This window comes from Asterias amurensis, chromosome 11 (genome assembly GCF_032118995.1).
Source record: "Asterias amurensis chromosome 11, ASM3211899v1".
NCBI lineage: Eukaryota > Metazoa > Echinodermata > Asteroidea > Forcipulatida > Asteriidae > Asterias > Asterias amurensis.
The window spans coordinates 19,450,107-19,462,422 of NC_092658.1; the positions used below are offsets into that span (position 1 = coordinate 19,450,107).

A 12,316-nucleotide genomic window follows, 5' to 3' on the forward strand; every position below is an offset into this window, starting at 1 on the left:
ACATTGGTTTAACGTCTAAGATTATGAACTGCACAAATCAAGAAATTGTGATTCAGTTATTAGACGACAACACTTACTCTAGTCAATGTGAAATCAGCGGTTAGCAGAGGAATTCGAACCCACAACCTTGAGATTGCAAGCCCTGCAGTCAAACCACTGAACTACCGTAGTGATCATTTAGAAAGTGCCGACTACATTAAATGTGCTGACTAGTCATTTTCTACGTAACTGTCTTTTTGTTTGTTAAGGTCAATGTGTGAATGACAAAACCAATGATACCCAACATGGTGACCTGTCATGGCTGGCCACGATTACTGGAACTGAGGCAAAGTCAGTTCAGAGATGTGAACTTCTGACTACAAAAGGTTCGTGACAATGGGATATTGAACATTTTAAAGTTTAATGTCAGCTGTGTTTTCCAATTCCCCCTCCCAGCCCGACCTACCCCCCCCCCAAAAAAAAAAATAAAAAAAAAAAAAAATCGACAACGACTACGACAACAACTACATGAAACGACGATGACACACGACAACAGCATAACAACAACAGCAACAACAGCAACAGCAACAACAACAAGAACAATTACATCAACATCGACAGTGACCGCGACAATGACAACGACAATGAAAACGACAACGACATCGCCAACGACAACGACAACACCAACAATGACAACGTCAGCAGCAGCAACAACAACAACAACAACAACAACAAATCAAATACGTGATAACCATTTGAGTTATTCTAATTCCTACACAAATAGCTGGGCATCCGAAAGCCACCAGGAATTGTTCAACAGCTGCGTCTCCCCTGTATTTTTATTGGGAAGATCACGTGGTACAAAGCTGTGGCGAATCAGAGGACACCATCAGTGTTGAACAACTCGTGGAGGTGAGATTTGAGTCTTTAGTGATAAGTCTCTCAGTTTCCAGTTCAATGTTAGAAGCCTTAACACATTCTGTAGTGTACGAGGTTTAAGTTTGTTTAATTTCTCCAAGGAATGACATAAGTACAAGTGGCGAGTCAAACGGTCAAATGCACGGGACTCAAGTTCCTGCGTTTTTGATTAGCAGAGTGGGTTCGAGTTTATTCGGATGGGACGTAAAACAGTTGGTCCAGTGCGTTTTGTAATGCACGTAAAAGAACTCGGTTAAACTTAGAGAAAGGGTTTGCCCGAGAGCTTCTATGGCTGCTGGATGCATTACAGCACCCTGTGGCACACTTATCAGGTGCTACATAATTAATCTCACAATGCAAACATTTCACACACATCCGTATGGACTCAGTGTAAAAGGGGTAACCCTGTTTCAGCCCTAAAGGAGTAGGTGGCAATGGCCTCTGGAAAAAAAATTGTAGCCCACACCTTGAAGTGGCCTTCAGGCCTTGTGTGTTCGGCGACTTGCAAAAAAAACAAAAACTGAAAATGCTTCTCTCTGTTCGAGCGCTTTGAGTACAATGAAGTGCTCTATTACGAGACAGTGTTGTTGTCTTCAAATGAATATCGTAACAACCAATCACTTAACACCTTGATTTCAATTACTCTAACAAACCTGCACAAATTGTGACAAAATAGCTTTGTGGCTTATAATATGTTTTAGTCACAGAATTGTGAGCACATACGCAAGATGGTTTACTTTAGTTTGTGACAATCAAACGTGCTAGGAAAAATACATTAAATCACGCAAAGCATCAGCATGGAGGGCATGCAACAAGCTCACCAAAATGTGGAAATCCTCTTCCTCTTCCTTGCAACAAGTCCTCGCTGTTATACGGCTGTGGGGAATGAACACTCCAAAACTGGAAAAGCAGATAAATGGGTGCTACACAATGCTATTAGGGACAGCTTTTAACATCCACTGAAGTCGACATATGACCAACAAAGTTTTATTATATGGGAACCTACCCAAGCTCTCAACAAAAATCAGACAGAGAAGGATGCGGTTTGCTGGCCACTGCTACAGGAGCAAAGACGAACCAGTGTCCAATAATGTCATGTGGACCCTAAGCATTGGAGGAGGAAACCTGGTAGACCGGCAATAACGTACACTGGTATTCTCAAGATGGACACGGGACTGGAATCGGCAGATTTCAAGTCGGCAATGTGGACAGAAAGGCATGGGGAACCATCGTGATTCGAGGACATTGCTCGAATTATAAAGCAAGAAAGCAAGCACGTGCTAGGAGAAAACAATTATGTCTGACTTCTTTGAAATTTAAGATATAACTCAAGATTGTACCCAAACCATTGGGTGTTGTGTCTAATAACATTTGTATTTTGCATTGCAGGTCCCTGTCAGTGCAGGAAACGCAAAAGAAGTGGCTGTGTTTCTGTCTAATCAGACTTTCTCATCTTCAGATTCTAGCGATGAAAACGTCGAGGATATTTCAACGATTTTAGAAAACATTGTCAAGGCAGAATCGGGGGATGTAGAGGTATTTATATTGTTATTAATAAGAACTTCTCTATTTCCATAACTTTGAAGGAATAACATCACCAAGAAAGCATAATTTCCTCTCTTTTTCTTTATAAGCTAATGGAAGTCTTAACTCGTAAGAAATTAAAGACGATCGTTGAACAGCAACTTTGTCTTTGCTGTTTTTGTATTGTGGAATCACTGACACTAGTTACGTGCTTATTTAAATTTAATTTATCAACCTATTAGATGGATGACAACACCGATCAACTGCAGATGCCACATTATTACTGAAACAGGCTGAACATATTATTTTCATATTGTTTTTCGACTTATTCGTTTAAGATTTATATGACTCCATTGTTTTGTTTTGTATGAGTCCATAAGACTTTATCAGCTTAACAAAGCGACGCCCCGGCCCTGTCACATTTACACGGCTGCCGCACCAGTCTGCAGCCAGTATAAACCGTTAGAAAACAAGGATAACTCATTTTGAAGCTAACATATTTTTCAGACAGTTTGATTTTTTTTCTACAAAGATAAATTTTGTTTTGTTTTGTCATGTTAATAAGTATGTGTTCACGCTGTAAAAATGCAGTTACGCACAAGGCTATGTAGAAAGTGTTTCCTAGCTGGAGATTCAGTGTCCATGAGTCAAACTGCCAGGGGGTGCATATAGACTATGTCGATCAGGCCTGTCTGAGGATAGAACTTTAAGAGCTTCACCTGTTTTTGCAAGATAGAATATGGGAAACCCAATTTTGTTTGCGGTAAACTGTAAGAGGTGAATAGTTTGTCGTGATTGATTGATTAAAGGTTACCGCAATGTAAAACTGCCTGTGTATGACTTGGTGATATCTCTTTTAAAGGTGACCAAGGCTGTTATTCAGACAGTTGCCAATGTCATCACGAATGTTCAAGAGAGCCAAGGCACCGCGGACAGCACGACCTCCTCGGCCATCGTCAAGTCCGTACAACAACAAGTTTCCCTGACCCTTCAGCAAGGAGGAAATGTCAGCATACAACAAAAAAACATCCATGTCAAAGCTGTGAGCATTGACCCCCAGAAAGCAAGTAAAGGATTCAGCTTTGCGTCAGTACAACAGGAGTCAGCTGGCTCGAGGTCACCACAAGAGGGCTCTCTAGATGGCACTGAGGTCAAGACATTCACGGATGCCAGTGAAGTACCAAAGGATGTTGTTGCATCGATTCAGTTACCAGCGAGCATTCTTGACCATTTGCCGCCAGCCATTGGTAATGATATGGAACCACTGCAGTGGTCATTACACTGTTGTTGAGAAGTTAAAATGCTATGATCGCAAAAGTCTTGTTCCCTTTAAAGAAAATAAGGTTTCCTTTAAAAAAAATATGTATAAACTAATGGCATTATTATACTGTCCCTTTAAAGTCCATTTGATTTGAAAGTTTGTACATATTATAATTGATCATTATGTCACACCACAAACTGATCTTTAAAGGTCTCACAAAAGCATCCTGTATTGTTCAGTTTGTTCTGTAGGCATCAAAATGTTCTAAAGTGGTCACATCAAAGTGGTTATTAAAAAAAGTTTTGATTCAGTAATTGTTTCATGAATGTTTGATTGACTTTGAAGCTAACGCGTCATTGAAGATTAGTTTCATAGTCTACGCTGATGACACGTTGTTCCAAACGGGCGTTAAGAACTTGACATCAAAGGTCGCTGGGTCCGTCGTTTCACTGGCAGTAGAAGGTGTCGAGCTAAAAAACCTAACTGATCCAGTGGTTATAGACTTCAAGGTAAGTTTAATAACTTTTTGCAAATTCAAGTGAAGTTTCTCTAATGTTTTAGTAATGGCATAATATTTTTTGTGGCGCTTGTTTGTGTTTTGTTTTGTTTTTTTCTTCTTTTAAAAATGTTTTATTGTGCTTGTTATTTGTTGTTGATCGCATTAGTTGGTATCTTTGGAAGTCGCTTAATAAATAATCTTTTTAATAGTAATAAAGACCTTCTTGACCAGTATTTTGTACGTACACGATAACTGTCGTGTACGTACACGACTGCTATCGTGTACCTACACGAATACTATTGTATACGTAATAATGATGAAAATGAACTAACAACAAATTTTGCATGAGTACCTGCTCACACTTGCACACAAACAACACACATTAACTCTCTCAGATTTTTTTGTCTTTTGTTTTAAGAAAGTGTCTGATTGGAGGACCCTTTTTCATAAATATTTAAAAAAAAATCTTAACTAAGGTATTTTTTCACCCTCATCAGAAACCAACCAATGCATCTGAGGAGGACTTGGACACCATCCAATGTACATTCTGGGAGTTTGGTAGTGAAGAGGATGAAGCTGGTTCTTGGTCAACTGATGGGTGTAAACGAGCAAACACAACCACTGATAAAATCTCCTGTGAATGTGACCACGGCACTAACTTTGCCATACTCATGGTAAGGGCTTCCTTTGTTTTTATTATAATAATAATAAGAATTAAACCACATTAATTATGCGCCGTTCACCATAAAATGTTCAAAAGCGCATTTCAAAAATCTACAACAGCTTAAAAATCAGCACAATCGGGAAAAACAGCAAAGAGTAAAAAATAACAATACCACACACAAAATAACAAATTAGCCAAAAGCTTGTTTAAAAACAAAAGTCTTCAGCTTAGCCTTAGAAACCGAAAGAGACTACTTATTGAATGTCTAATGGTAAATCATTCCAAAGTGTCGGTGCAGCTTGAGTAAATGACCTGTCCCCAGTGGATGTTTGCATTTTACCGTTTGGGTAATTTAGGGGTATTTAAACGCAGCTAGTGATAAGTCTTCCTGTATCTTTAAGTTGAAAGGAGAGACCTTCAAAGGATTTTTCTCCAGTTGGATGTTGAGAATTGTGCTCAGTTTTTCATTTTTAATTTTTCACACGATGGAAGAAGGAAATCGTTGCTAGTTATGACGTCATCAATTGGTAAATTCAGCCCTTTGCCTAGCTATTAATGCAACGTGTAAGACATGCTGTAAAACGATCACACGATGGAAGAAGGAAATCATTGCTAATTATGACGTCATCATTTAGTACATTCAGCATTTTGCCTACAGATATTACAATGTCTAAAACATACTGTAAAACGATCACAAGATGCAAGAAGGTCATCATTGCTAAATATGACGTCATCAATTGGTACATTCAGCATTTTGCCTACAGCTAATGCAATGTCTTAAACATGCTGTAAAACGATCACACGCTGTAAGAAGGGAAGCAATTATTATTAAGTAATCAGTTGGGAGTAGTGTTGATAATTCCAACATGTTCATGATTCCAGAATGGGCCATGATTCCAACATGGGCCATAATTCCAACATGGTCCAACATGTTTTTGTCTCTTTACTTTGCACAGGATGTGAAGGGTCAGAAACGTACAGAGGATGGTCTCTCCTTCACCCCAGCACTTGATGTAATCAGCCAAATAGGAGGTGCTCTATCGGTCATTGCTCTGTCTCTTACCCTGGTAATATACCTCTCCATAAGGTAAGACAGTCTTTAAAGGCACCTTCTTATTGTTCCCAAGACAAAAAGTCATCAGTGCACTCAAAACTGCACACAAACCAAAAATACAATTCAGTTGTCAGTTGCACAAATCCATTTTATTTCCCAACTCAATTCCACAGACTTTCTTCCTCGATATATAATTGCAGAAGCATTCTAACAAACATCTAGCTGCACATTTCTCAAAGACACACAAGGTTTACATTTCAAGTTTTTACATCATTTTTCTTTAAAGACACTGGACACTATTGGTAATTGTCAAAGACTAGTCTCCACAGTTGGTGTATCTCAACATGTGCATAAAATAACAAACCTGTGAAAATTTGAGCTCAATCGGTCGTAGAAGTTGCGAGATAATAATGAAAGAAAAACACCCTTGCCGCAACATGGTCACATGGTTGTGTGCTTTCAGATGCTTGATTTCGAGACCTCAAATTCTAAATCCGAAATCTCGAAATCAAAATCGTGGAAAATTACTTCTTTCTCGAAAACTACACTACTTCACAGGGAGCCGCTTCTCACAAAGTTGTTTAATATGAATCTCTCCCCATTACTCGTTACCCAGAAAGGTTTTATGCTAATATTTATTTTAACTAATAACCATTGTGTCTCCTTAGGCTACCGCTGTGTAAACATTTTCATTTGGTGCAGTTGGTAGCATCCAGTACGCATCCATGTACGACATTGCAGTGAGACATGAACTTCCTTTTACTCTCAGTTCAACAGGGGCAATTCATAGAATCATTATCAGCAATCAATTTCTATTGAACACACACAAATCTTTTGTGATAGAGCTGTTAATAAAATGCTATGCATCGAGACAAACACAGCATGAATTAGTTTCAAGCTGCGATGAGACAAAGTACCAACAAAAGTTGACCAGGAATTAATCAGGAGTCCAACCAAATATTTGACTGTATTTCCTTCCTGCAAATCCCCGAGTACATCTGCGTATCTCAAGCTACGATTAGACAAAACGCCAATTAAAGGGAAGGTACACGTTTAATAATTACTTGAAACAAATATTAACTTAAAAACTGACTTGGTAACGAGCATTGGAGAGCTGTTGATAGTATACAACATTGTGAGAAGTCTAGCCAGAAGTCTTTTATTCCTATCTGAAAGAACACAAATTCGTCCAATGAGGGTGTTTTTTCTCTCATCATTTTCTCCCAACTTCGATGACCAATTTAGCTCAAATGTTTACAGGCTTGTTTTTCATGCTTATTTTGGGATATACCAAGTGAGAAGACTGGTCTTTGACAATTACCATAGGTGAACCTTCCGTTTGAAGATAAAGATATATATAATTGTTTTAACGTGTTTTCTTTCCAGGAAACTGCGAACCGGCAAATCTCGTCAAATTTTCATCCATTTCTGCTTCTCTTTGCTACTGCTCTACCTCGTGTTCCTGGCTGGTGTGGACAATGCTAGAGTAAGTATAATAGTCCTCATGCACATGACGTCATTTTAGTAGGGCGCCCCCACCCGGGGGTCAAAAGGAGGTCGTTTATTGGTCAATCCTGTACGCTGCGTGTACACATCTGTGCGTTTTTATGAACACAGTTTGCCTATATATTCCAATCTGAATGCTGTGGAGGTCGCCATATGAATAAACAAAAACCTGCTCTTATCGTGTACCTACAAGATAACTATCCGCTGGATATTGATGCTTATTATGTACGTACCGGATAGTGTACGTACATTATAAGCATTATGTACGTATACGATAATTATCATGTACGTAAATGATTACCCCCTGACTTATTATGTACGAATATCTTAATTATTATGTACGTACATGTTTAGTCTTAAGTTATTATGTACATGTACAACCGCGATAACTTTTGTGTTCGTACACGATTACTATCTTGCACGTACATGATAATAAGTGCGTACGTACACAATGTTTTGAGACTTATCGTGTACATACATGGTAGTGTAAGTACTTGATCTATTATGTACGTACACGAAAAATCCCAATTTTTGGATTTGTAGATGATAATAATCTTGTGGTTTACATTATAGTTATCTCATAAATGTAGCCCCTTCTAAAACCATCAGAAGCAGCAAATTCAAACCTTCTAAGTAAACCCAGTTTTTGCCACTGCATTATTGTCAATCAGGGCTCTGGAGGAGGGTGTGTATTTGTTGGTGCTCTGCTACACTACTTGACACTGACCACCATGATGTGGATGGCTGTTGAAGCCAGGAATATGTACGTCAGCACCGTTAAGGTGTTCCCTGAGGACACTCCCCTGTACATGGTCAAAGCCGGACTTCTTGCTTGGGGTAAGCCTTCACAATATGATGGGTTTTTACAATTTGTCCAAGCTTGATGAAAACACCTCAGAGTTTTTATCATGAAACAACCATCATTGTTGCTTTGTCACTCAAATCCTAGATTACAATACTAAGGCAAATAAAGTTTTGCACTTAAATGACTAACTAGTAATAAATAAACATCTGCATGAGCGTTCGTAGCAACTACCTCATGAAGAAAAACCAAGGTTTAAGCAGTCCTGCACATTCTAAACAAAGGATACCAATTACTCAATGCTGTAGCTTTGTTTTCATGTTTGCAATAACCCTACTAACACGGCTACCCACCACTTCATAGGCAGAGAGGAAGACTACAGTTTGGAACATTTTATGAAGGGGAAATAGACAAATACGAAAGTTTATAATACAGATGAAAGTTTCAGCAAAGGTGATTTGTAAACAATGTTCATTGCTGTTTTTTCTTATTTCACTCTCCAGGATCTCCTTTCATCCTACTGATAATAACACTATCAGCAGCGACAGACTTCTACCGGAATGAACATTAGTAAGTCATCCAACACCATCTACAATGCCCTCTTGTTCTTGATGGAAATCAGAGAACCCATGGCAAAAAGCTCTAATACTCTTCCAACATCTTTGTAATATCCTACTTAAGATTCAACACAAGGTTTTGAAATTGATGCCATCTACAATGCCCCTTTTTTTCTTGTTGACAATCAGCGCAGCCAAGACTAAAGGCCCCTGTTCAGTCTCCTGACAACAGCTGGCATAACTAATAGTCGAAACATTGGGGTCTTTTGAGAGCCACAACTTCTTCCAGGAGAGTTTACTATAGTACATGGTGTAGCCATCAGAATAAAACCCGACAAAATGAGTCATGAAACACTGATTCTAATCAGACCCCAAAACTGTACAATAATAGTTCCAGGGTTTTACCACAAACCCCCAGTTTATATAACAGCAGATGACATTACATCCTCAATAATCTAAACTGATTTGACAGCTGACTTTTTTGTGTTCTCCTTTTGACTGTAGTTGCTTCATCTCTCCTGGTCTGGCCATGTACCTCGGTCTCCTCACCCCAATCGCTCTCATCCTCCTCCACAACGTCATCACTTTCATCCTGGTCATGCGCAGTCTCATCAAGGTCAAAGAGACATCTCGGTCAGAGCAAATAACCAAACGCCTCCAGAATGCTGTGGGAATCTCAGCCCTCATGGGCTTAACTTGGTGCTTTGGGTTCCTGGCCATTGAAGGGGCAACTTTTGCCTTCCAGCTCCTCTTCTGTCTGACTAACTCCTTGCAGGTATGTTCATTGTATTTATGAGCTAATAAAGAGCAATATACTCATGAAATTCTACATCAGTGTTTGGGTGAAAAGTATAATCTTTAAACCATTACTGTCTTCTCTAAAGACGTACAGGGTATAGACGATGTGACCTGTGACATCATATGTTTAAAAAGAGCCACAGAGCCTGAACTTCCTGAAGGAAACGATTTGTACACAGCCAAATGGAATGAAACAAACAATCTTATATTTAACGGAGATTGCACTGTCTAATTCTGATCAACTTTTGATATGATGAAAGGGGGCACATCTCAAAACTAACCCAGCTTTTACTTTCATAATTCATATTTATGTGGAAATTATGACACAAAATGTAAACTTTCCGCTATGACCAGAGCAGTATCTTGCCTGCCAGAATATCCAAAGAATGTGCAAGTTCACACTTATTGTAAACAAAGTTCACATGGTCTATACTGTTTGAAACCTTAAAACCAATGGCTCTTTTCAGAGCCAATGTTCCTCCCATAAGAGATTTACACATGGTTGTACCAACAAGTTTACTAATTAAAGTTACTTCTTAACGTTTGTAAGTATTAAACCTAAGTGATAAATTATCTCTTTTCAATGTTATTTTGGTAGGGTGTGCTTGTGGGTGTCATGTTCTGTGCCCGACGTGAAGAGGTTCGAGTGGCAATTGCCCCATATCTGAGACGTATCTGCTGTGGGCGTGAATGCCGATTGCCCATCCATCGCGATGAGAAGCCTACTAGTCTAACAACATCTCAGACTGCACCTATTACCATGTCTACCGCTCCAACCACTAACTTAGACATATCGGTATCTGCATCACCTCGTGAGGCAGAGACGGAGATACGCTAAGTATCGACAGACATTCGCTAAGTACATGTAGAGACGGAGATAAATTAAGTATAAATAGAGATATGCTAAGCAGAGACAAACATACGCTATAAAAGTAGAGACGGAGATACGCTAAGTAGAAACAAGGATACGCCAAGTAAAGGCAGGGAGACGCCAAGAACAGACGGGGATACGCTAAGCAGAGACGGAGATACGCTTACTAGAGACAGAGATGCGCTAAGTACAGATGCAGATTATGCCAAGTAAAGACGGCGATACACTAACTAGAGGTTGAGATGCGCTTAGTAGAGATAGAGATACGCTGAGCAGAGACGGACATACCCTAATTACGGACATACATATTTGCTAATTACAGACTTACATATGCTAAGCAGAGCAAAGATTTGCTATTTTAGTATAACCCTTCTTGGTTCATCTCATAGACATCACTACTCAGACATGAGATGTTTTACCACGTGGTGTTACCACAAGTGCATCTCAAACTACTGGTTCCTCTTGGAGCTACCACTACTTACATGATAATGAGATCTTCAACCACGTGATGTTGTTGTTTACAAATGTTCATGCTTGGAAATGTTTTGATCAGTGTACAGTGACATGATGTAGTAAAATAATTCTTGATGGGTATCAGAAATGAACCCTCTTCAGCATTATCATATAGTGATAGATATAATATTCAGTCAGTTAATGTAATCAAGACAAAATAAGGAGTATAGTGGTGAAGTTAACTAAGGGACAAGATTTCGTTCGTTTACATGAAACAAGCACTTTATCCAACCAACTAAAAAACCTGTTAAAAAGGTGAACCATTTAAAAGCAGTTTTGGTGTTGCCACTCTGTCAGGCATTTTGTATAGTTTGTATGTATCCAAAATGAACTCTCTAATAAACTACAGTAGCCATTGCATTGTCTTCGTCCGGTGAAAGATATATTCAGTCAATTAATGTAATCAAGACAACATAAGGAGTATAGTGGAGAAGTTAATGATTGTAAGACAATCTGAAAACAGTCGCCGCCCGAAAAAAATTAACAGTCGCAGGAGTAGAACGATTTTAACTTGTACGACGTGATCTCGATGGTCGGGAACCAATCGCAGGCGCATGATTTCTCAGTTGTTGTGACCCGAGCATATTTTGTCTGCGTGTTGCCGACGGTTTGCTAAGGGGGCACAAAATTTAAGGTTGACCTGTGGCCGGCTTAAGAGAGGCAAAATGTCTTCCGTGTGCCAATAGAGGTAATTTGTACAGTATTTTTGCAGCATAGGATTATAATCCACTACATCATTATTAACAAAGTACCGGACTGGTTATTATAACAAAAGCACCTGAATTGGTTCAAAATAATTATTACTAAATTATTATATATATCTGGTAAGTTACCAAGAAAGCCTCAAGTGAACTTAAAGGGACAGGTATATAAATATGACGGAGGTGGGGCAACGCAGGGTTTTAGAGTGAAGGTTGAATATCTAGCATTGTTTCCCTTACCTTTGGCCGTTTAGCCAGTAGATCTTCTTCAGCCATCTGGTCACAGTGTCTTCAGTACATCTCACTAGAAAGCTGTTTTAAAAAAGTATGGAGTTTCCATAAATGTTACCTAATTAAATGGCAGATTCTCGATAGATTAAAAAAGGGGGAAATAACGTCTACCATTTTTTCAATTAGGTCAATCGCACAAGGAAATCTTCAAAAGTGGAGGTCGGATAAACGCCCGTTTTTCTTACTTTGTCCAAAAGTGACCTCCAATCTGTCCACAATTTTTGCTCTGCAAAAAGTATGAAATCAATATTTCAACTGAGATCTACACGTTTTCCCAACGCCACCTGGCTGCATGTATCCAATGCCAGTCGTGTAAATCTGACAGGGGCGGAGCCGGCAACACATGGTTAAAAGTGGAGGTCGAATTTAATAATAATA

General features: G+C 39.1%; 1 protein-coding gene across 1 annotated transcript in view; it reads left to right on the plus strand.

Moving 5' to 3' along the window:
- LOC139944023 (uncharacterized) overlaps positions 1-11,419 on the plus strand; it is a 32,520-nt gene extending 21,101 nt beyond the window's left edge. The window contains exons 13-24 of the mRNA XM_071940960.1: positions 249-365; positions 764-891; positions 2,287-2,433; positions 3,284-3,668; positions 4,028-4,191; positions 4,679-4,855; positions 5,802-5,932; positions 7,286-7,385; positions 8,077-8,242; positions 8,711-8,777; positions 9,269-9,539; positions 10,161-11,419. Of these exons, the coding sequence (XP_071797061.1) occupies positions 249-365; positions 764-891; positions 2,287-2,433; positions 3,284-3,668; positions 4,028-4,191; positions 4,679-4,855; positions 5,802-5,932; positions 7,286-7,385; positions 8,077-8,242; positions 8,711-8,777; positions 9,269-9,539; positions 10,161-10,400 (2,093 nt within the window). The 3' untranslated portion in view covers positions 10,401-11,419. The remainder of the gene's footprint in view (positions 1-248; positions 366-763; positions 892-2,286; positions 2,434-3,283; positions 3,669-4,027; positions 4,192-4,678; positions 4,856-5,801; positions 5,933-7,285; positions 7,386-8,076; positions 8,243-8,710; positions 8,778-9,268; positions 9,540-10,160) is intronic.
- The last annotated feature ends 897 nt before the right edge of the window (positions 11,420-12,316 follow it).